This window comes from Monodon monoceros, unplaced genomic scaffold (genome assembly GCF_005190385.1).
Source record: "Monodon monoceros isolate NGI ecotype Baffin Bay Population unplaced genomic scaffold, NGI_Narwhal_1 Super_Scaffold_19, whole genome shotgun sequence".
NCBI classification, from domain to species: domain Eukaryota; kingdom Metazoa; phylum Chordata; class Mammalia; order Artiodactyla; family Monodontidae; genus Monodon; species Monodon monoceros.
This window is the reverse complement of record NW_021703775.1, coordinates 1,785,956-1,809,706: the sequence shown is the minus strand read 5'-3', so window position 1 is coordinate 1,809,706 and position 23,751 is coordinate 1,785,956. Positions and strand designations below refer to the sequence as shown.

Sequence of the window (23,751 nt, the reverse complement as noted above, 5' to 3'; positions counted from 1 at the left end):
GTGGAGAAGGATCATTTTATTTTTTCCAGAGCCCTTAATCGAAGTGACAGAAATCAACTCAAAAGTAGCTAAAGAAAAACAACAGGAAGAAGAGGAGAATTTAAGGAGAGATTAGCTCACATCATTGGGAAGTGTGGTTGGATTCCCGGGCTCAACTCATGTCATCCAGGTTCTGTCTCTGTCTCTGGGCCTCTTATTCACACAGGCGCCTACAGGTGTGACTGACTCTTGAGAGCCGGTTCCCTCCACCCCAGACTGCAGGGGGAGTTCTGATCCGAGCCCTGGGGATGGGCCCTGCTGAGGCCACGAGAAGAGAGGAACTCTGTTGGATAGAGATGGCGTAGAAGGTGTGGAACAGATTAAAGCAAGAGAGAACTACTGCATTAGTCCTAAATGGTGGCCCTTCAGAAAATCCTTAAGCTTAGTAAATGTGAGGTTTTTCCTTTCTTCAGGTACTCGACTGTGAATCCTGGCAGTAGGCATTCTCTGAGTAGTGGAAGCTAGTCTGAAAAACTAGACACAAACTAAATGAACACATAGGACCATGAATAGCTATTAGGAGCCAAACATTAAATATATCCTCTTATATGAAAAGTTATTTCAGCTACTTTGTACCTGAACCAATCTTGTCAGACCTCCTTAGCATTTAGTGATAAAAAGCTTCTGTATTAATAATTTCAGTTGACATTCCTAACCCTGATGGGGAAAAAGCCCCACAAATTAATAACCTCTATGCTTAACTTAGTATAAATGACATTTTAAGTGCAAGGAAATTTTCTCCTTGCATCTGGTTTATGTCACAAACCTGATTAGTAGCAAAAATAAAATGGCTTTGCTATAGAGCTCCTGAAACTCAGGTGTGCTGTGTCTAAATGTATGGGCTGGAATACTTGTATGAACTGTCAAATTTGTTTGGCATTTTATCTTAAATCTCCAGAATTCCAGCTGGAAGATGACAGAACATATTTTAAAGTCATCTGCTATAACATCCCTTTATCTTTTTTTTTTTTTTTTTTTTCCCGGTACGCGGGCCTCTCACTGCTGTGGCCCCTCCCGTTGCGGAGCACAGGCTCCGGACGCGCAGGCTCAGCGGCCATGGCTCACGGGCCCAGCCGCTCCGCGGCACGTGGGATCTTCCCGGACCGGGGCGCGAACCCGCGTCCCCTGCATCGGCAGGCGGACTCTCAACCGCTGCACCACCAGGGAAGCCCTTGCTTTTTTCTTAAGTAGTGATTTCCATTCCTTCTTCATTCTTTCCTCGTGGAAGTTACGGCAGTTTATACATTACTGAACGAGCTTAGAGAAAGTCATAACTTTGCGGGAAGAAAGTTACTCAACATCGCCGAATGCAGCGTGCTGGCAGTAGGAAAGGTTTCCTAGTGGCCACGTTCTACATATTCTCATCCATGATGTGATGGGTCCAGTGCGGGCCGCATCAACACCTGCAACAAAACGTCCAAACACCACATTCTGTACGGTGGAGGATTTTACGGTGAACTTGAGAACTAAAAGAGACGCACACCATTTGAACTCGTCCTAGACCTTGTGAAAACATGTTAGTGCTCTCCGGGCCTCGGTCCGTCCATCGTGGCCTGGCCGGAGCTGCCTGGGTGTCCCGCACCACGTGGTCGGTACCCGAGGCCAGGGTGTGGTGAGGAATGTGGCCAGCTGCTCTGGGAGGTGCTTCTGTCTGCGGCCCAGGCTGCCCCGGAATCCGTGCTCTGGCCCTGGGGAGCAGGCCTTGGAAAGGGCCAGGAAGCGCGTTCTCCCAAATGTGGCCCAGAGAGGGGGCGAGCGGAAGCCCTGGTTAGCGAGGGCACCTGGTGGGCCAGGTCCTGGTTAGTTACTGTTCAGTAGGTGAAGATGGGCTGGGACTTGGCAGAAGGGGTGTGAGGCTCTTGCCTCTCCTGGCGGGAAAAATGTGAAATCATAGAAGGAAATTAATCACATTATCCTTGTTAAAATCACAACACACATTGGAGTCAGGTTGTGTTTTTGATACAACTGGAAGAAGGAGGTGGTCTGACTTGAATGAACGAAGAAAAAGAAAGCAGAAGATGTGGGGAAATACACAGGCAGAGAAAGTGGGGAGCAGGGGAGTTCCCACACTGCCTCCTTCCCTAAAAGATAACGGATTTGCCTTTGAATTAGAGCCTGGACGCCAAGGCCGTCCAGAGCTTGGAGCTTACACACGGGTCTCTGTCCCCTCTGACCTGGCATCTCGTAGCTGGCACGCGGTGGCAGTCACGTGGCCTCGGGTGAGGTCCAGGCAGGGGGAGATGACGGGGTCCTGAACCTCCAGAGCCTGCTCGTTCGACGTCCTTGTGATCCCGGCCGCCTGACTCTCCGGAGCCATTCACCTGGTTGTCCTCATTCAGAAAGGCCGCGCTGGCTGCTGGTGGGTGGGTCCCCTTCCCTCTGACGCCTTTCTCCTCCCTCCTGCTGTTCCCCGGGGCCCCCAGCCCTTCGGCCCCATCCACCCGGGCTCTGGCCTCGGGCAGAATCAGGGTCGGGGAAGAACTGGGGAAGAAGAGGAAATGGAGAGCCTTTGTCAACAACCCAGGACTTTGTTCTGTTTACACATTTCCACCCGACGCCCCCTCCAGCCTGCCCCGGCTGTCCCCAGACTTGTCCTGGGGCCCCGGCCTGTTGCTCCTGATGCATTTCTTATCCCAAACCTTCTTTCCCTAACCTCAGCCCCACTTCCACCCGGACACACAGGGCCCATTTCATTCCCTAGAATCAGAGGAAGTGTTCATCACAGTTTGGGAGGGTGCGTGAGGGGATCTTGAAGCCCCGTTTCAGAGCCCTGAATGCATCTGCCCGTGGAAATCATGACACGAGTAACGAGCGTCTGCCATCACGCTTCACACTAGCCTCTGACGGAACTGTGCTTCTTGATGACTCTGGATTAAATAGGCTTTCATTGGATCACGGTCTGTCTGTGCCACTCCACTGGCTGCGTGTGTTGGGCCAGTTCCCTGGTCTCGTTCAGCCCCGGTTTCCCCATCTGCAGAAATGGGGGGAGCCGGGTCTGTCACAGGACCGTCGTGAGGTTCAGATCATGTAGATGTCAGCGCGGCCGGGCTCCTCCCTTCCCGCCCCTGACACACACCTGCCTCCTGCATCTCACTGCGCCAGCCGCCACGTATCTCTGCTCCCATAAGATAATGTTTCCCAGGTGCCAAACGCCTGACGGGCAAAGTTTCTGTTTGGGTGGCCGTCTGGCACGTAGGGTCACGGCCAAGAGTGTTCAGAGAGGACTTAGACCCTCTCCTGGTAAAATATCTGAGAAAAAAGAAATTCAACACCCAGCTCAACACCAGTTAGGAAGAGTAATAATCGTCATTCATAAAGCACGTTCTGTGCTTTATATGTGTAATCTGAACTTAGGTACCTGTTTTAGGGTGATTTGTCCACCCTCAAAATTCATATGTTGATGTCCCATTCCCCAGAATCTCAAAGTGTGGCTGTATTTGTATAGGGCCTTTAAACAGGTAATTAAGTTTAAATGAGGTTTCTTAGGGTGGCCCTAATTCAGCATGACTGGTGTCCTGTAAGGAGAGGAAATTAGGACACAGAATGCAGACTCAGTGAGAAGGCAGCCGTCTGTAAGCCAGGGAGAGAGGCCTCCGAAGGAACCAGCCCTGTTGACGCTTCATCTGTGACTTCCAGCCCCCAGAACCATAAGAAAACACGTTTCTGTTGTCGAAGCCCCCCAGTCTGTTACGGCCCCCCTCGCAGACTGATCCAGTGCCATCATCCGCATTTTAGGGTAAGAAAACTAAGACCCAGAGAGACTAAGTAACTTGCCCAAGAGCACACAGCTAATTAGTGGCTGACTCGGGATTCCTGCTGGGGCTGTGCGCTCAGTCATTCTGCTGTGCTACCCCCAAGACCCCAGCCCAGAGTTGCCTCAAAGACTGTTTAGGTCATGTTAGAGCAAAACAGGTTAATTTTCCAGGGCTGTTTGTATGTAGAAAGTTCCAGTCTTGATAGAGACATATAAGCTTCTCTTATGGGCAGGGAGTGTGCCTGTCTTACCTCACTCTCCCCAGAGTCTAGGAAGGTTCCTGGAAGGAGCTCAAGGCTGAAGTAATTAAATTATTTTGTGTTTGAAAAAAAGCAGACAAAGCAGTATGTTCATTCAGCGGTATGACTGACTTACGTAAGTGTCTTCCACGACGCATTATAAGGTCTTCCACGGCGTATTACGAGGCGTAAGGTCTGCCGTTGTCTTTTCTGTTGATCTTGACACCTTTCCGCCTTTTTTTATATATATTTTAATTTTATTGGATTATAGTTGACTTACAATGTTGTGTTAGTTTCAGGTGTACAGCAAAGTGATTCAGTTATACATATACATATGTTTCATTCTTAGATTCTTTTCTCATATAGGTTATTCCAGAGTGTTGGGTAGAATTCCCCGTGCTATACAGTAGGTCCCTGTTGGTTATCTAGCTTACATATGGTAGTGCGCAGTGACACCTTTACGTCTTGATGAATATTCTAAAAGCTGCTCTTCCCTGGCTCTTCAAGTAGGCTTCCTCGCTCACAAATTTGGAAAGGTCTCCTAGAGAGTTATTTTTAAATGTTATTTCTTGAAATCTTTGTTACCCATAAAGATTGCACTCTGCCTGGCCATTCCCGCTCCGCGTGCCGACTGCCCCGGGAGGTTTGAAGGTCTTCGTGCCCGAGACTTCCGGGTGGAAGTTTACTTCCATGAACTGTCCTGTGTGCCTCTGGATTAGGACGCCATTGAATCATCACGATGCCGTGTCATTGCAGAGTTGAGCTCACCTAGCTTTGAAATCGAAGGTTGAGAGGTTCATGTTTTCAGGTGTAAAGCAAATGAACTCTTACATGGAAATCTAAATGTTTAGCTTGGTCCGGTGTCCCGGCTTACTCTTTATTTCCCGTGCACTTGAGTAAGACGCTGAAGAACAAAAAGAAACAGCAGAAGCCATTAGCTTAAAGAATTGGTGTCTCGGAGCCTCCCTGGTGGTGCAGTGGTTAAGAATCCGCCTGCCAACGCAGGGGAGGCGGGTTCGAGCCTTGGTCTGGGAAGATCCCACATGCCGCGGAGCAACTAAACCTGTGCGCCACAATTACTGAGCCTGCGCCCTAGAGCCCGCGAGCCACAACTACTGAGCCCCCATGCTACAACTGCTGAAGCCCAGGAACTCTAGGGCCTGTGTTCCGCAACAAGAGAAGCCACCACAATGAGAAGCCCACGCACCGCAACGAAGAGTAGCCCCCGCTCGCCACAACTAGAGAAAGCCCGCGCGCAGCAACGAAGACTCAACGCAGCCAAAAATAAATAAATAAATAAAATATATTAAAAAAAAAAAATTGGTGCCTCCACTTGAAGATCCAAGTGAGTGAGCACTTATCACGGGTGTGCTGTCACCTCACACTCCGTGCCCTGCTTGTGGCACTGAGCGGAGCACGTGTCCCGGGGCAGAGAACGCAGCCGAGGCGGGTCTGCTCTGGAAGCCAGCGCCCAACTCTCCGTGGTCGGAGACGATCGTGATGCCTCCTTTCATTCCTCTGACCACCCCAGCTGGCAGGGGAGTAGAAGCAAAGGTAATTCTCAGGACCAAGCTGTCTCTACCGCAGGGAATTAAGGGAGAAGGAGGTACAAGCTACCCATAAAAGCGCTTTGGTGTCCTTTCAGGAGAAAAACATTTGCCAGTGGCCACAGTTTCCATGCCACGAAAACCTCCTCCCTGACTTAGCTGGGAGACGTGGCGGGTGAGCGGCATGGCGGGCCCCCAGTCCAGGTCCACGTCCACATCTCTGGGGCCGACGTGCCCCCCTCCCCTCGGCTCACTTTCTGCAAGGTTCCGGAATTCCGTGCATTTTAAGCAGGTTAAAGCATTTTTACCTTAGGGCTTTTCCAGCTGTGTTCCTCAGGCACAGGAAGGGATGATTTTCACATTATAGCTCGGCACTGACTCACAAATGTGACTGAAGCAGCAATTCTATGTCTGGTGCATTCTGAGATTTTCTATCTTGTTCCCTTTTAAGAAGAAGACAGCACATACATACAGGCTGGTCACAACCCCGTTAAACCGATTTCCTGATCCATTAGTGGTTTTTCAATCAGAATGTGGAAAATTCTGCCGCAGATTTAATGTATCGGCTATTTTTTTTTCTTCTAATTCACTCATCACAACTTGTGGGAAGTCTCTGCAGTGTTGAAAGAAAAGAACAGGAGGAAGGAGGGGTATGGGTTTCTGCCCAGTGGGGCCACTCCACTGCCAGGTGGCCCCGGGAGGGCACTGAGTGTCCTCGGATGGAGGAGAGGGTGCTGGCCTGAACACAGGCCAGCCCTGAGGGGTGCTGAGAGCTGGGGCGGCTCTGCAAGCTCATTTTGTCCAGCTTCCCGTCCAAAACGCATAAGACGTTTTCTGTCCTGTCTTGTTTTTTTTTTTTTTTTTTTTGGTCTTTTGTAGTAGTGGCACAGGGATGCTCTAATCATTTTCAGACTTTACACTGTTTTATCCTCTTGGTTTGCTGGTGCTCTAGCAGGTTTTTGAGGAAAGCAGAGGGATCGGTTTTGGTAATAACCAGCTTTTAGGCATTTAGCCACTGTCACCTCTGCTGGTGAGTGGCTGGTCACCAGCCACGGGACCCAGTCCGTCCTATATCAGGTGCAGGTGCTGCCTCTTGGACCAGACCCCGCCCTGAGCCCTTGTCGGGTCGCCGGACGCTGAGCCCCGTGCCCGCGTGGAGCCCATGCCGGGTCCCCACGTGCTGAGCCCTGTCCCCGCACTGAGCTTTGCCGTGTCTCCGCAGGCCTCGGCAGGACCCGCAGGAAGACAAGTGCCCGCGATGCATCGCCCACACCCAGCATGGACGCGGAGTTCCCCGCCAACGGAGGCGGTGCCGACCGCATCTACGACCTCAGCATCCCGGCCGTGGTCAAGTTCGCGTACGCGGCCGAGCGCGAGGACGAGCTGTCACTGGTGAAGGGCTCGCGCGTCACCGTCATGGAGAAGTGCAGCGACGGCTGGTGGCGGGGCAGCTACAACGGGCAGGTGGGCTGGTTCCCATCCAACTACGTGCTGGAGGAGCTGGACGAGGCGGCCGCCGACGCGCCCGGGGGCCCGAGCCTGCGGCCCAGCGCCGCGCTCAGCAACGGCCAGGGCGCGCGGGTCCTGCACGTGGTGCAGACGCTGTACCCCTTCAGCTCGGTCACCGAGGAGGAGCTCAACTTCGACAAGGGCGAGACCATGGAGGTGATCGAGAAGCCCGAGAACGACCCCGAGTGGTGGCGCTGCCGCAACGCGCGCGGTCAGGTCGGCCTGGTGCCCAAGAACTACGTGGTGGTGCTGAGCGAGGGCCCGGCCCTGCACGCCGGCTCTGGCCCCGCGGGGCCTGCGCGCGCCGGCCGGTTCGCGGGCCGCGAGTGGTACTACGGGAACGTGACGCGCCACCAGGCCGAGTGTGCGCTCAACGCGCGGGGCGTGCAGGGCGACTTCCTCGTCCGCGACAGCGAGTCCTCGGTGAGTGCGGGGTTGGGGGGGGCAGAGGGGTGTGCCCGTGTGTGTGCACGTGTGTGCGGGTCTGTGTGTGTTATGTGTACACGTGTGCGTGTGTGCACGGGGCACGCAGGGCGGCCTGCTCATCAGGGACAGAGAGTCCTCGGTGAGTGGAACGCGCGAAGGAAGCGGAGAGTATGTATGTGTGTGCGTTCGTGTGCCATTCCCTTCTCAGGTGTGTGAATGGCCTCAAACAGCAAGGGTATTTGGAGCTCATGTTAAGAGGGATGAACACAGTTGGTCTGTGTTCTGAGACCCCCCGCTCTGCCTTGGGCTGAAATCTGCCTGGACTGCCCGGCCTTAGCTGCACCTCTTCTCCGGGAGGTGCGTTCTTGCAGACGGCACGGTAAGTACGGTGTGTTGTTAGCTTCTGAAGGTTTGCTGCCTCTTGACTGAGATCACCCCTGTTCTGTCGTGCAGACTCAAATGTCATTCTCTCCCCTGGTTTCCCCATTAATGACCCCGTCTCAGCCCTGGCGGTTGACCTTGTTTCCTCTCTGGGTCTGAGACACATCAGATGTTCTCAGCAAGGCGGGCGCCCGGTTTCTGACACAGCCTTTTGTTGGTTGGTTGGCTTTGCTTTTTAAGCCGTGTAACCCTCGGTACGTCTCTGCCTCAGGCACCGCTGAGTTTATTTCTGAAAAGCTTTTAAAGCACTTAGGAAGAGAACAGAAAGGGAAAAGCCAGTGGTTGAGAGAGAGGAGTTTGTGTGTGTGAGCAGGGTCGGCGGCATGAGGCCTCTCGACTTGGAGCAGATTGGTTTCCAGCACAAATTCGGAGGTCTGTGTTTCAGGTGTGTGGCCGAGCCCATCCGGGGGAACTGGGCTGTGTCACACGAATTAGCCTTTTTGTGTTTTCATTGTGGAGGTACTACTAAACCGATTTTGTCGATCCCTGCAAATACACCTTCCAGAGTGAGTCCCCCCGAAAGGAGAGTTTTGAAGATAGAGTCCAGTGTAACTGACTTTGTACTGGTTCCTGCAGACTTCAGCTTAATTTTTAATTTTTTTTTCTTTTTTGGCTACATTGGGTCTTCGTTGCTGCACGTGGGCTTTCTGTAGCTGCGGCGAGCGGGGGCTACTCTTCGTTGCAGTGCGTGGGCTTCTCATTGCGGTAGCTTCTCTTGTTGCAGAGCACGGGCTCTAGGCGTGCCGGTTTCAGTAGTTGTGGCACGCGGGCTCAGTAGTTGTGGCACACGGGCTTAGTTGCTCCACGGCATGTGGGACCTTCCTGGATCAGGGAACGAACTTGTGTCCCCTGCGTTGGCAGGCGGATTCTTAACCACTGTGCCACCAGTTAAGTCCCAGTTTAATTTTTTAAACGCAACCTATAAGACTGGTAAGCTCGTGCTATGTACTGTAATTGTTGTCTTCTGAAAAGGTTGATACCACAATAAGTAAGTGCATAGTCAAGGTTCCTGTTGACTGATCTGGGAGGAGTTCGAGGCCCCAGAAGTGATTTTCCCCTTCAGAGAGGGGGGCAGACGTGATGGTGGTGGAAACTGGCCCCCCTGATGGTGGCGGCAGGTCGTGGAGTCGGCGGCGCCTGCCCTGTGCTTGGGCAAACGCACAGGGCCTGAACGTTAACTGCATCTGAAGTCTGAATACTGAGCTTTTCTTTGCTTTTTTTTTTTTTTAATTTTAATTGACGTATAGTTGATTTACAATGTAGTGTTAATTTCAGGTCTACAGCAAAGTGAATCAGCTATACATGTACATATATCCCCTCTGTTTTATATTCTTTTCCCCTATACAGGCCATTACAGAGTATTGAGTAGAGTTCCCTGTGCTATACAGTAGGTCCTTATTCATTATCTATTTTATATATAGTAGTGTGTGTATGTCAATCTCATTCTCTCCATTTAGCCCTCCCCCCTTTATCCCCTGGTAACCATAGGTTTGTTTTCTATATCCGTGACTCTACTCCTCTCTGGTAAATAAGTTCATTTGTGCCTTTTCTTTTTAGATTCCACATATAAGCAATACCATAAAGACAAATATCATATGATATCGCTGAGGTTTTCTTATCCAGAGTTGGTGGTTTCTGGCAGGACATCACGTTAAGCTGTTCTAACGTGAGCTCAGCTCCGTGCACAGATCAGGGCGGAGGCTTCAGAGAATCGGGTCCGGAGCACTTCCAACCCTCCTGAGAGAAACTCAGAGGAAGCACCGGTTACCCGATCACAGTAGGAGGTGATCAAGGGACAGGTACGATCCGAGTCGAGGAGTATTGTCTTGATTTAGGAATGTTGGGTTTGAAGAGATGTCTTAGAAGGGAGAGGGGTGAAAGCAGCCTCCCAGTGTGGAGACAGTGCCCCACGTCCTTCTGTCCGGGTCTGGGGTAGGGGACAGTCCTTGGCAGAAGGTAGAGGGACATCGCTGGCTTAGGGAGGACCTGTCGCTTTTCCATGGGACACACATGCAGGCAGTGGTCACTGTCTGATCTCGGGACCGAGTCCTTTTGGAGGTGGAGGGGTACTTTATCAGGCCTCCATCCTTGAAGAAGCTCCAGTGTCACATTTGATTTGCATTATTAGAGAAAAAGCTAACTTCTTCTAAATCATTGAAACATTAATTGTTTATATTTTATTTTAACCATTTTTTAGGGGAGCCTTTCCAAATTTTTTTCCTTCCGTTTTAACTTAGAAAACCAAGCTCACGACAGCTCATCGTGTGCTGGGACCATTGATTCCCCGGGGCAGAGGAAGAAGGGGTTTGTTTGCTGGGACCTGGGCAGCTCTGCACCCGTGGTGGCATTGGCTTGGGCTGAAGGCCGCCAGGAGGCCCGAGGGTGCGCAGGGCCGCTCGTGTCCTGACGGAACTCGCCGTGACATGGCACTTCCTGCTCTTCGCGTGCCTGCCTTGTGCCAAAGGCATGCTCAGGGGACTCTCAGGCGTGTCGCTGCTCTCATCCTGAAGAGCCACGACAGAGAGAGGCCGGCTGCGCTGTCTTCCTGCTCGTAGCCAGTCCGTGCTCAGCTCGCCTGCAGCAGCGAGGAGCCGTCCGGATGTACAGATGGACAAGTCCATTGCCTATTCCTTTTCCGCCGTCCACTGCCTCTGCTTCCTGCCACTGTCTCCCCGTCTCCTTTCCTCCCCTCCTTTGTCTTTTTTTCTGTTCATTTTGGCATCTCTAAGGTGAGAGCCTGGCCTCCAAAGCCACCGCCAGGCCGGTGTGAGCCCTTAGCTTCATAATCTTGCACGGTTCTGGGTCAGCGTTCCTGCCGGACTCAGAGGCATCCCCATGGAATTTCCTTTCCTTCATTGTGGTCTGTGGGCCCAGGGCTCGCCTTGGGTTGAGGGAACTGCAGGACCTCCTCTGTAAGCACAGCTTTTTTAGAGTGCATCTTCAAGATGTGTTTCATTTTTAAAATATCCTGAGGGATTCCAAGGTAAATAAACTCGACTCTTGCTTGATATTTTGCATTTAAAAATATTTCATATTTTCCTGTTTTGAAAAGTAAAAATATACCCAGCTCTGAGTCCTGGGAAATCTGTGCTTGCGGGGGATGGATACGGGGGGGGAGGGGGAGGGAAGGATGTGCATATTTCAGAAAAAGAAGCAAAACTTTGGCATATCCTGCAATATCCCGGGTCAGTGATATGCTGGGTGTTTCAGAGGTATCTGTTAGACATGTTTTATCAATGAATGAACCGGACCACCCTGCTTTGGCTGTCCTTCCTGTCCTGAATCTTAATATCGACTGTTCTTTCTTCATCTTCTCTCTCCCCCTCCCTTGCTCTCCTCCCTCACCTGCAATTGTCATTTATTCTCAGCAGCTAAAGATGAAACGGTTTGGCTTCTTATTCTCCATATTTAACCATCATACCTCCACCTGCTAATCCAAACCTCATTAAATCTAGCAAATTCAAAATTCCTACCTGCCTTCTGATGCTCATCGTAAATCCTTATATATTTGTTCAGTCTTATCCTGTGGATATGGTTAGGAAGCTGTACTTACGATGGAGAGTAACCAGTAACTAGATTTCTGTGTGCTCTGTAAGTGGTCAGTGTTTTATTTCTTCCATTACTATAGAAAGTGACAGGTTACAACTAGGATGAGGTCTGCAGAGCATCAGCCTGTGGTATAGGAAGGCATTTTTCTCTGTAAGACATTAAGGATCCCAAAGAGAGCATCTGTTTCACCTTATTTATTGTGTCCGACAGTAGTATTTAGATACTAATTTTTTGTCATACAGCACATTCACGTGTGAAAAGACTTGCTAAAGATAACTTACTGTATATATTGGCCACACTAACAGTCTATTTGGGTTTCATCTCTTACTCTTTTTTAAAAAATCTATTAAAATTATTTGGCCAGGAAGAAACAGAATAGAAGGATTAGCATAGTTCCTTGCTATATTTTTCAAATTGCATTTCTTATAGTAATTGGAACTTTTTTTTTTTTTTTTTTGCGCTACACGGGCCTTTCACCGTTGCTGCCTCTCCCGTTGCGGAGCACAGGCTCCGGACGCGCAGGCCCAGCGGCCATGGCTCACGGGCCCAGCCGCTCCGTGGCATGTGGCATGTGCGATCCTCCCGGACCGGGGCACGAACCCGTGTCCCCTGCATCGGCAGGCAGACTCTCAACCACTGCGCCACCAGGGAAGCCCTGTACCTGTAGTTTTTAACAGCACACACCCACGGGCAGACCCGGAGTGAGGGACGGGGGGCTACCGCCCCAGCAGGTGCACGTGGGCCCTTCCGGCCGGTGTTTTCTGCCCTGGTTGTGGTTTCTTCCCCTGGTGAAGGGGAAGCACCTTGTGGGGCGAGGTGAGAAGCCTGGACAGAGGGAGGAACGTTTGCATTCGGCTCTGGTCGGTGCTTGCTGAACATTTCCTTCTTGGAGGCAGGCAGGCCCACCTCTTCTCTCCCCGCTGCCAGGGGTCTTCACCGCGTGTCCTTTGGGAACAGTTCCTTGGCGACTTGCAGAAGAAATTCTACAAGAAGCATTTACGTTTTGGTCTCGAGATGCGGGCAGGGAGCGTACTTGTCCAGCAGAGATGGTGTCCGAGGCCGCTAACAGTCCCGATATTCAGATACTCAGGAGGCCCAGTGCGTGTACCAGCCAGAGCCGGGCAGAGTCCCTGTTGCATTTCAAGGAGGTTGAGATAGAAAAACGTCAGGTTCAGGGACAATTGTTGCCTGACCCCAGGCCAGAGGGGGGCAACCCTTTTTGGTTCAGGAGCCGGGTCTGAGCCGTGTCGAGGGTGATCTGAAGGAAATGATGGGTTTCCTTTGTACCCCCCGCCGAGGCCCCTCCTCTCAGCATCCCTTCTGCCAGGGCCCCCCCTGCCGATTCCTGCCGATTCCTGCAGTAACTTCCAAGGCAGGAGAGCACGTGTCCTCACCCATCCTGCTACTTCGGTTTCCTCTGTCCAGATGATAAGGTTTCCTCCGGAATTACACCAGTTTTTAGCACATAAACTTTTTTAAAAAATGTTTTTTATTGTGGTGGCAAAATATATATAAAACATAAACGTTGAACATTTTAATCGTTTTCAAGTGCAAGTTCAGCGACGTTAAGCGTATTCACATTGTGCAAGCGTTACCACCATCCTTCCCCAGAGCTTTTCCGTTTCCCTCACTGGAGCTCTGTCCCCATTGAATGATAACTCCCCAGCCGCAGGCTGCTTTCTACTCTCTGTCTCTATGAATTTGACTAAGTACCTCCTCGTATAAGTGGAATCATGCAGTGTCTGTGCTTTTCTGTCTGGCTTACTTCACTCAGCATAATGTCCTCAAGGTTCATCCATGCTGTAGCCTGGGTCAGAATGTCCTTCCTTTTTTAAAGCTGAATGATAACTCCATTGTATGGATGGACCACGCTTTGTTTATCCATCGTCTGTCAAAGGACAGGTGGGTTGCTTCCACCTTTTGGCTACCGTGAATAATGCCACTGTGAACATGGGTGTGTAAGTGTCTGTGCAAGTCCCGCCTTCAGTTCTTGAAGGTCTATACCCAGCAGAGTTTTTGGAGCAAACGGTGATTCGTTGGTGAATTTTTTGAGGAACCGCAGTCTGTTTTCCACTGCGGCTGCACCACTTTACCTTTCACCATAGGGGTTCCAGTTTTTACACATCCTTGCCAACAGTTGTCGTTTTGGTGTTTTTGTTTTTTCATAATAACCAGCCTCATAGGTGCTGAGTGGTGCCTCACTGTGGTTCCGATTTGCATCAGCACAGAGCCTTTCAGCCTCAGCTGCACTCCTGGCCTATTTGTGGGTGTTTCTCATGGCGCTGTCACCAAGCAGTTCCTAAACGTGGCCTCAGTAGCACTGCAAGAGCAGCACAGAGAAATAAGAGAGTCGCCCCACGGAGCTCGTAACACAGAAAGCTGTTTTATCATTCTGTTAGATCACCCTCCCTAGTCGTCCAATAGAGCCTTCTTTTATTTTTATTTTATTTTCTTATTTTTCTGGCCATGCCACGCAGCACGTGGGATCTTAGTTCCCTGACCAGGGATCGAACTTGCACCCCCTGCAGTGGAAGCGTGGAGTCTTAACCACTGGACCACCAGGGAAGTCCCAATATAGCCTTCTTTTAATCAAAATTGATTCCCTGTCTGTACTTACGCCACAGGCTGTAAATTGATATGTATATATATATATATATATATATATATATATATATATATATAATATCATTTATTATGGATAAGTCACTCCAGGCATGGCATGGCCAAAAGACAGAGAATGACAAGGGCAGTATTCTAAAAGTCTGTCCTCCGAGGTGTTCCCATTAACTTTAGGAAATGCATCTGGGGACGCAGGGAGGGATAATCACACATGCACATACTAACTTACAAATGGACCATAAACACTTCTGTTGAAAGATTAGGTAGATGGACTTTGAGGGCCCTACCGTGTTTGCTGGTCGATTTCTCTTCACTTGTGTAAACAAGTTTATTTCGGAAGCTAATGAGAGCGATCATATTTGATCATGTCACCTGTGGGATTGGCTTTAGGCCTGTAGAGTAAATATCTCAGAGACACGTTTATAGGAGAACAGAAAACGCCAGTCGGAAGGTAAACTGATGTAAACACAAAGAGGAGAGCTCCTGTATAGAGAAGGAGTCAATTTTGATGAAAAAAGCCTCTGCTGGACGGCTGGGGCTGGCGGTGATCTAATGGGTGATGGACCTGGAAGGCCACTTTTCTGAGATTAGAACCGGGAGAGTATTGACCAGCAGAGTACAATCTGCCTTCAGCCCACTGGCTCTCAGGTTTCTTTGGCAAAGGAGCTGCTTCTCTGGACAAAAGAGTACCTTCCTTAAAGAAGCAAAAAAAGAGAGAAAAATTTCCATGTACCAGACAAGGGGGAAAGAATGATACAGCTTTTGATAAGAAATCGACAAGGTGACCCCTCTTTGGGGGCAGAGAGAGCCTTAAATATTTGTATCAATTGTTGGTGCTTGAAGACCAGCATGACCAGAAATCCACCCAGCGCCCACCTGGGAGGTTCAGTAGACCACGCAAGGGGCACTTCTATTCTCATCTTGCCCTAAAATCTGCAGTGAAAGATATGTGGACATTGTAAGGTTATTAAAGACTCAGGAGGGCCTGGGAGCAAAGTCCCTGCTTCCTCTATTATTTCTTCACAGCCACGTGCTTAGAAAAAAATCATATGAATACCTAGGCTATTGGGGATGGAGGATGAATCAAAGGTTATTATGGACTGTTCTCAGCGCTCCTTTTTTTTTTTTTTTTTTTTAATACTGGTGATGAGAAAATCGTGATTAAATCTTGAGTAAAGGAGAGAAATATTTGACCAGGGAGTCTACTTTATAAAAATATAGAGGTGCTTTTCAGCAAGTGTTTGAAACAACGGATCAAGTTGGTAAAGCTGTAGAAATAGTATCAAAGATGGTATAATTTGGTTTTCCTTTCTAAAAGTTGTGAGCAGAAATTGCAAAGAGGTAAGATGTAAGAATTACCTGAAGGAACGAATAGAGGAAGAGATGCTCAAAATTGGAGATTCACCTGTCAGTGCACTTATTGAGCACCTACTGTGATCCCGGTGTGGAGATGTGGAGTTCAATCAGGTTCTAGTACTCAGAGGGATTATATTCAAATAGGCACCTAAAACCTAAAAAAAAAAAAAATAGTGATAATAAAAGCCCTGAGAGAGGGTGGTTTTTTGTCAGTCTATCAGCTGTCCTCACACTCCCCTTGGAAAATGACTTCCTAAAATGTCAGGTGAGTGAATGACTTAAACTAACAGATAATCCTTCAGAACCCCAGGTTCAAAAACTGTGAGAATAGAAAAGTCAATTCTTCGAAGAACAGTCCGAGGGAAGGAGAGAACAAGAAGTGATGTGATGTTTGAATTAAATTTGAAAAGTTAGCGCAGTATTCTGCAAAGAGAAATTACACCAAATAAGGAGAAAGGGAACCATGGGGAAGTTTGGACAGTGGGAAGAAGCAAGAAGATAGGATTGAAGGGAGGACGGAAGCTAGGTGTTCCAAAATTGGAAACAGGTACAGGACCCAGCCTAGGTTTTAGTCCAGCCCAAGACAACTTTAACAACTTTAACAACTCCCGTGGTGGCTTAAAAAGAATCCCACAAATCATCTGATACCTGTCCTTTCAAAGGGTGGAGGTGACGGCCTCCCCATCAGCAGGGTGTCACTTGATAATTCACATCTGATGAATAGAATGTGGCGGGAGAGGTGGTGGGCGACTCCCGGGACTGGATCGTACGTGCGTGTGGCTTTGCTGCTTCTGGGACCGCTTGATTTGTGGGGAGCCGGCCGCCATGTTGTGGAGGTGCTGAGGCAGGACTATGGGGAGGCTGCAAGACCAGGGACGGAGGCCCCCGAGCGGCTCATGTGAGCGGACCACCTTGTATGTGGACCTGCTTCCCCAGCTGGGCCTTCAGATGACCACAGCCTCAGCCCATGTCTTCACTACAGCCTGATGGAGCTTGGTGGCTCCAGGTCAGTCAAGGTTTAAGGTACTCCCAAATTCCCAATTATAAATTGTTATTTAAGCCACTGGGTTTGGGGGAGATTTGTTACACAGCGGTAGACAAATAGTACGAGTAGCCCAGGTAGAAAACAGGACCATAATAAGATAGGAGACAACAGGAACTGAAAAGCGCTTTGCCCTTTGTGTTTAAAGAGAGAACAGACAGGTGGCTTTCATGTCAGCGATGTTCCTTTCCTTCTGCTGAAACCCAGGAGGAGACTTCAGAGGTACCAGGTGGCAGACGTAGGGGTCTGTACAGCCTCAGTCACACCATCTGTTGAGTGCTTATTATGTGTCAGGCCCAGTTTTTTCTCCCAAATATATAAAAATAAGAAAGAAGGAGCGTCTCCCTCAGAAAGCTTAGGGCCTCGTAGGAGAGCCACGTGAACAAGCACTGATGCCAGTGGCCAAGGTGCAGTGCGGTGCACTGCTTCTGTGATAGGACGTGGGCCTCTTGTAGGTGATGTGGAAAGTATGTTCTCTGGAGACTTTAATTGAAAGACGTTGTAAAAAATCGACGAGATGCTGATGGCTGTCTTTATAAAGCTTCATAGAAGGAACTTAAAGAAGGGCCACTAGGTGACAGTTTTGCTTAATACCTCCCCAAAGATGTTGTGCTTCTGACATTACTGTAGTTTATTCAACTGCCCCAGTCTCTTCCCAGTTTCAGGAGTTATCTCTGTTCCATAGTTGCAAAAACTGAAGAACTGTTGGGAAACTTGCCCAAGGTCTCAAAGCCAGTAAGTAAAGGAGCCAAAATAGGAGAGCAGGCAGCCTGGAAATGGAGCCAGTGACTCAGCTCTCCTGCTTCTCAGCAGCACGACTGTGGTGGAGAACTGGGGCCTGGATGGGTCACCGCCTGCCCGTGTCACGTGACCATCTGCTCATGGTGGACTGGTTCCTTACAGACGGAAAACAGCTAGAAAAGCTGGGCAAAACGTTGAGACAAACACAGAGCAGCAGAGAAGTAGACCTGCAGTAGTCTGTGGTGCTGGGGAGCAGAAATGGGAGATCAGGCCCCCTGAGGGGGCAGGGCCCCCAAAAGTCTATACACTGGGATCAAAGGCAAACTGGGAATAACCCCAGACTATAATCAGTTACATCCCTCATTGAACTAAGGAGCCCTGCCCACCCTGGGTGCAGAAGCAAAGCAAACCCTCTTGGAGGACAGTAATACCATTGAGAACCTCAAAGTGTCTCTTTGATTTTATTTTTATACACAATATGTAGCATTCAAAGAAAAATTACCAGGAGACAAAACTAGACCAAAATCAAAGGGGGGGGGGGCGGAAGACATTAGAACAGACCCACAGATTTCGAGTTTTTATTTTATTTATTTATACATTATTTATTTATTTCTATTTTTGGCTGCATTGGGTCTTCGTTGCTGCGCACAGGCTCTCTCTAGTTGTGTTGAGCGGGGACTGCTCTTCGTTGCGGTGCGCGGGCTTCTCATTGCAGCGGCTTCTCTTGTGGCAGAGCACAGGCTCTAGATGCGCAGGCTTCAGTAGTTGCAGCATGGGGGCTCAGTAGTTGAGGCACGTGGGCTTAGTTGCTCTGTGGCATGTGGGATCTTCCCGGACTAGGGTTCGAACCCGCGTCCCCTGCATTGGCAGGCAGATTCTTAACCACTGCGCCACCAGGGAAGTCCAGATTTTGAGTTTTGAAATGCCGTCTTTAAGATATATGGATAAATAGGTTCAAGAAACTCAGCAAGATGAATGTGAGCAGAGAATTAGAAGTAATAAGGGAGAATCAAGTGAGAATCCTAGGACTAAAAAAATACAGTAACTGAAATTAAGGACTTGGTGGGTTTACAGCAGATTAAATGCAGCTGAAGAAAGGATTAGTAAATAGGAAGATAGCTCAGAGGAAGAGAGATTTTAGGATACACATGCAAAAAAATTAAAAGGACAGAAAATACAGAAAAGAGCATAGAGATTTTGCTACAGACCGAACGTTTGTGTGTTGTCCTTCCCCCCCCAACTTTCTGCCTTGTTAAATTCATAGGCTGAAGCCTGATCCCCAATATGATGGGATTGGGAGGGAGCCCTCTTGAATGGGATTAGTGCCCTTATAAAAGAGACCCCAGAGAGCTCCCTGGCCCCTCTGCCACATGAGGACACAGTGAGAGGGTGGCTGGCTGTGAACCAGGAAGCAGGTCTTCACCAGACACTGAATCTCCTGGCTACTTCACCTTGGACTTCCAGCCTCCCAAACTGTGAGGAATACACTTCTGTCATTTTTAAACCACCCAGTTTACGGCATTCTGTTGTCGTAAACAGAACTAAGATTTACAGGACCAAGTGAGAGGTTTAACATACATGTAATTGGTGTCCCCAAAGAGGGGACGTCGGGGTGGGGGTGGACAGGAGGGTGGAGCCGTGTTTGAAGAGGGATGTGCCCCTGCCCCGTGACTCACTAGTGGCCGAGCCTAGTCTTCCAGTTTCAAGTTCAGCACCTTTAGAACATCTTTCATTGTGACATGTAATACACAAAAAAATTTTCATTTAAAAAGTACTTGTTGAACCCAGGTCAGGAAGGTCAAAAAATAAGACCCAGGTCAAGGTCAAGAGATAGGACGTTGCCGGCCCTCTGGAAGCTACTCACATACCTGTATGTGCTTCCTGATTGCACCGTACCTCCTGCTAGAGATCACTGCTCCCTTTCACTGTGAGCTGGTTGTTTTCTTTACTGTTTTATTTTAGACGCATGTTTGTGTGTTTGGGTTCTGCCTGCTTCTGGTTTGTACAGTTGATATCGCACTGTGGCTGTTCTTACTTTCTTCTTTTGTCCACACTTTGTGAGATCGTTCAGTCCGTGTTGACGCATTCATTTTGTTGTGTGATGAAGTGTCCCCTCCTGTGTTTATTGACTCCTGCGGTGGACGTGAGGCACGTCGGCACCTGGGGCCAGCATGAGTAGTCCTGCTGCACCTGTACACGCTCCTCTGAACCCGAGCACGCCCTGGGGTGAAACAGCCGGGTCCTGGAGAAAGCGCGTCTTCAGCTTCTCGATGGTGCAGAGACCCTGTGTCCAGGCCCGCAGCAGTTCTGGCTCGTGCTCCCACCACCGGGAGGGGTTCCCGGTACAGCTCTCTGCCTGCCTCGGAAATGACCGTGGCTTGCTGGCTCTGGATGAGGGACTCACCCTGTACCCAGCATGGGAGGCGCACAGCACTGCCTCGTGTGGGCCTGCGTCTCCAGGTCATTCGCACCCCAGCTGCTGGGCTGGTGGGTTTCGGTCCTCTTTCTCAATGCAGACAGGCCAGCAGACACCTGTCACGGTTCTGTGACAAGCTTAGGGTTAGAGCATCACTGAGTCCTCCCGCCAGCACCCCCCGCCCGTGCAGGTGAGTGTGGCTCCGGCCTTCTTCACTCGACCCCCCAGAGGCTGTTTGGGAGCTGAGCCTGGAAGGATCACAGCCCTCGTGTACAAGGCCAATGGGGTCGACTTCTCAGGGATCGTGCGGGGCAAGTTCGTTCTGGGTCTGGAGCAGCCGCGTCTCCGTCAGATCCAGGGGACCGGCTCAGTGTGAAGGGAAGAGAGTCCCTGCTGTCCCTTCTGGGGGCTTCCCCACAGGGACTGTCTAGAGCAGGGCCTGACTTCTCAGGACAGAGTCAGAAGGGCATCCACCGCCTGGGGGTGAGCTTGGCCCTTCGGAGCCGCCTCCTTCGAGAGGCTACTTAGCCCGTAAAGCTCATTCCTGTCTTGTCCTCGTGGCTCTGAGCATTTGAAAACACTTCTGGTGGTTGGCTCAGAGCCCACTTCTCCAACTGCATCAGCATCCCCGGGAGGGCTCATGAAACACAGATGGCTGGGCCCCGCCCCAGAGCTGCTGAATCAGGGGTTCCGTGGCGGGGCCTGAGCATTCGATCTTTCACCTGACAGATTCCCAGGAGATGCTTATGCTGTGGTCTTGGGAGCTCAGTTTGAGAACCACTGATCCATTTCATCTTCAGGCTTCGTTTAGAATTTAGTGGTAACACGTAACAGTGCATTTTAGTACGTAGACTGGAAAATGTACTCCTGCTGAATTGAGATTTCCCCAAAGGTTCAGCAGCCCTGCTTGACATAAATTTAGTTCATTCTATGTCCTTGACTTCAAGGTTTCTACTCAGGAGCCCAGAAAATTAAAAATTACTTTCTCTGCTGCATTGGTTTTACTGCTGTAATGCACATACACACATGACACACCGTGATGTTAAATGAAGGAGCTTAAATTAAAAACAAATTCAGAGTCGTCTGTTGATCATGGGGCTTAATTAAAATTGAGCCTATCACATGCCGACTCTGACTGACTCACCTACTCCCTTCCTGCGATGCCACTTTGTCTGTGAATTGATTAAAGTATCTCTAAAAGTAGCTCAGTGCCTGGCTTGTGCTAAACTATAAAACTGAAGTCGCCTTCTGTCTTTATCTGAAGGCACAGACTTATGGCACAGAATGTATATGCTTATAAAAACTAACAGATGCTCGAAACTAAACGTCACTTCACAAAAACCTGAAGCCCCAGGAGAGAGCTGAGCGGTCCCTAGTGTGTATATGTGCTGCTGGACCCAGGGGCGTGGTGACTGCCCATGGAGCTTCTCCTTCACCCACCAGGACTGATCACCCTGTGACAGTGGCCCCAGGGCCAATGCTCTGGGCCATCCTGTGCAGAGCATCTGTCGGGCGGTACGTGTTTTAGTTTGTTCTATTTTCAAAACCGTATACAACATGCAACTTGGGCGGGAATACTGAAAACACTGAGGCCAGCTCGCATCCATCGTGTTCAGTTTCCGGAAGATAGTAGTGATTTGAGAATTGTGCAGGGTGATTACTTAGAATGTCCTTCTGTGCTGTTTAGCTGGTTGACAGGGTCATCGTGACATCAGCGTTCGTGATGATTCCTTTTTCTTGAGGGGCCATCCAAGGCCCCTGCACCCCATCCGCACTCGCCCTCCTGGGCTGGCTCAGAAGATCTTCACCCCATGGTGATTCATTTCTAAGAGATCAAGTTGGGGAAATAATTTTCAAGTTCTGTGTCTCCTTCCCCACCTGCTCTGGGCCCCTAATCCTCTAATGGCCGTGATTCTGAAACTAATACATAGCCCAAGGCCTAATCAGAGATAAAACTTCTTGTCTTCCTGGGTTTCCTCCAAGTCATCAAGCCCTGGGTTTAGTATGGAGATAAGGTGAGGTTTTTCCCTTAAACATTTGTTTTTATTTGGTCGGTTTGGGGCAAAGGGACACGCAAATACAAACTATATATCCATGTGTCTCTGAGATGCGTTTCTGCCGACAGCTGTGACAGGTGGCAGCCCGCCCCAGAGTTGGATTTTCTCAGACCCCCATTTCCCTGAGTTGTCATTCGTTTATATGGAGTGATCTCTTGTTTTGCAAGATTTGTACACCTTAAATCAACTGTTTGCAGAGTCCTCGTAAAAGCCAGTGGATGGGGGCGGGGTGCTTGCTGGTTTTGTCCTGATGGGAGGGATGCGAAGCAGGGGCCGGGCTGGTGGGTGCTCACCAGCAATGAGTTGCTGGGTTTGGAGAAAGGAGGCAGCCTGGTCTAGGAATCCAGTTTAGACCTGGATTATCCGGCTCCCACCATCCGTAGGGCTCCCTGCGGAACACAGCCGTGGATTAGACACGGCCCCACCCGGCCTGCTGCGTCAGGACGCCTTCTGCTGGACAGTAGCCAAGGTGGGCAGAGCCAATCCGGTTTGGATGGGGAGGCTTCTCCAGGGTGGTCAGCTTGTGAGCTGAGACCTACAGGAATGGTCGACCAAGGAGGGGGACAAAAGCTGGCTCAAACCACATGAACAGGAGTGAAAATGGGACTGGGGTTGGGAGGGGCATCCTTCTGTCTCATTGGTCGGATCTGGGAAAGCGGGGACAGGTGACACAGCCCTGGGTGGGCCGTGGTGGGTGGCTGGGTTTTATTCTGAGGCCACTGAGGGAGGCCAGTGTCCACCCTCCTCTCCCTCAGCCATGCCGGCCACTTAGTGCCTCCGGAGAGGCAGGACCCTCTCCCTTTCTTCGCCGACGTCCCCCCTCCCCTCTTCAGTGCTCACCCAGCAGCGCGCGTCTCGGGCCCAGGTCCGGTTTCTGTGGAGGCCTTTCCTGACCTCCCGCCCCGAGTTTAAATGCCCTGTGCCACCTCAGTACTCTCTCCTTTCTCTCTGCAGAACTCAGCACAATTTGCGCCTATGTACCAGCTCCTTCTTTATCCGTTTCCCCCACTGGATGGTCACTTCCAAGAGAGCAGAAACCCATGTAGAGCATACACGCTGTGCTCTCATGCACACGCAGCCAGGGCATGGCCTGTTCGGTGTGAGTCCATGTTCAGTAAATAATTGTTTATCGAATTCAGCAATACTTTTTTTCCCCCAAAGAATATTCCTCATTCAATGTCTTACCCTACATATTTTTCAATAAATGAGATGAAAGACTAATTTTAATAAAAGTAATAATATCTTTCTAAAATATAATATATTCACATATACGTAGGGCACTGACATAATCACAAATTTAAACATTTCTCAATAAAATCTCTACATGAACCATAGTATAGCCGCCTCTGGGATACTATGAACCATGTTAAAATGCAACCAGAATTTTCCACTGCTCTTAAAGTATTTATTTTTAAATAGCTGAGAATTAGAAAAATTTAAAATTTTTAAATGGACATAGAGTTGATGTACGATATTCTGTAAGTTACAGGTGTACAACGTAGTCATTCACCATTTTTAAAGGTTATACTCCATTTACAGTTATTATAAAGTACTGGCTATATTCCCCTTGTTGTACAATATATCCTTGTAGCTTATTTTATACCTAAAGTGTATACCTCTTAATCCCCTACTGCTATATTGCCCCTCCCCGCTTCCCTCTCCCCACTGGTAACCACTAGTTTGTTCCCTATATCTGTGAGTCAGCTTCTTTTTTATGTTCGCTAGTTTGTTGTATTTCTTAGATTCCACATGTAAGTGAGATCATACAGTGTTTGTCTTTCTCTGCCTGACTTCTTCACTTAGCATAATGCCCTCCGAGTCCATCCACGTTGCTGCAAATGACAAAATTTCATTCTTTTTTATGAATGAGTAGTATTCCATTGTATATATGTACCACATCTTTTTTATACGTTCATCTGTTGACGGACACTTGGGCTGCTTCTGCACCTTGGCAATTGTAAATAATGCTGCTAAGAAATGTTGGGCTGCATGTATCTTTTTGAATTAGCATTTTGG

General features: G+C 49.5%; 1 protein-coding gene across 5 annotated transcripts in view; it reads left to right on the top strand.

The window, feature by feature from the left end:
- NCK2 (NCK adaptor protein 2) overlaps window positions 1–23,751 on the top strand; it is a 69,215-nt gene that overhangs the window by 41,836 nt on the left and 3,628 nt on the right. For all 5 annotated transcript variants that reach the window (XM_029232088.1, XM_029232084.1, XM_029232089.1 and 2 more), the window contains one exon: window positions 6,802–7,511. In XM_029232088.1, coding sequence (XP_029087921.1) covers window positions 6,802–7,511 — 710 coding nt within the window. The remainder of the gene's footprint in view (window positions 1–6,801; window positions 7,512–23,751) is intronic.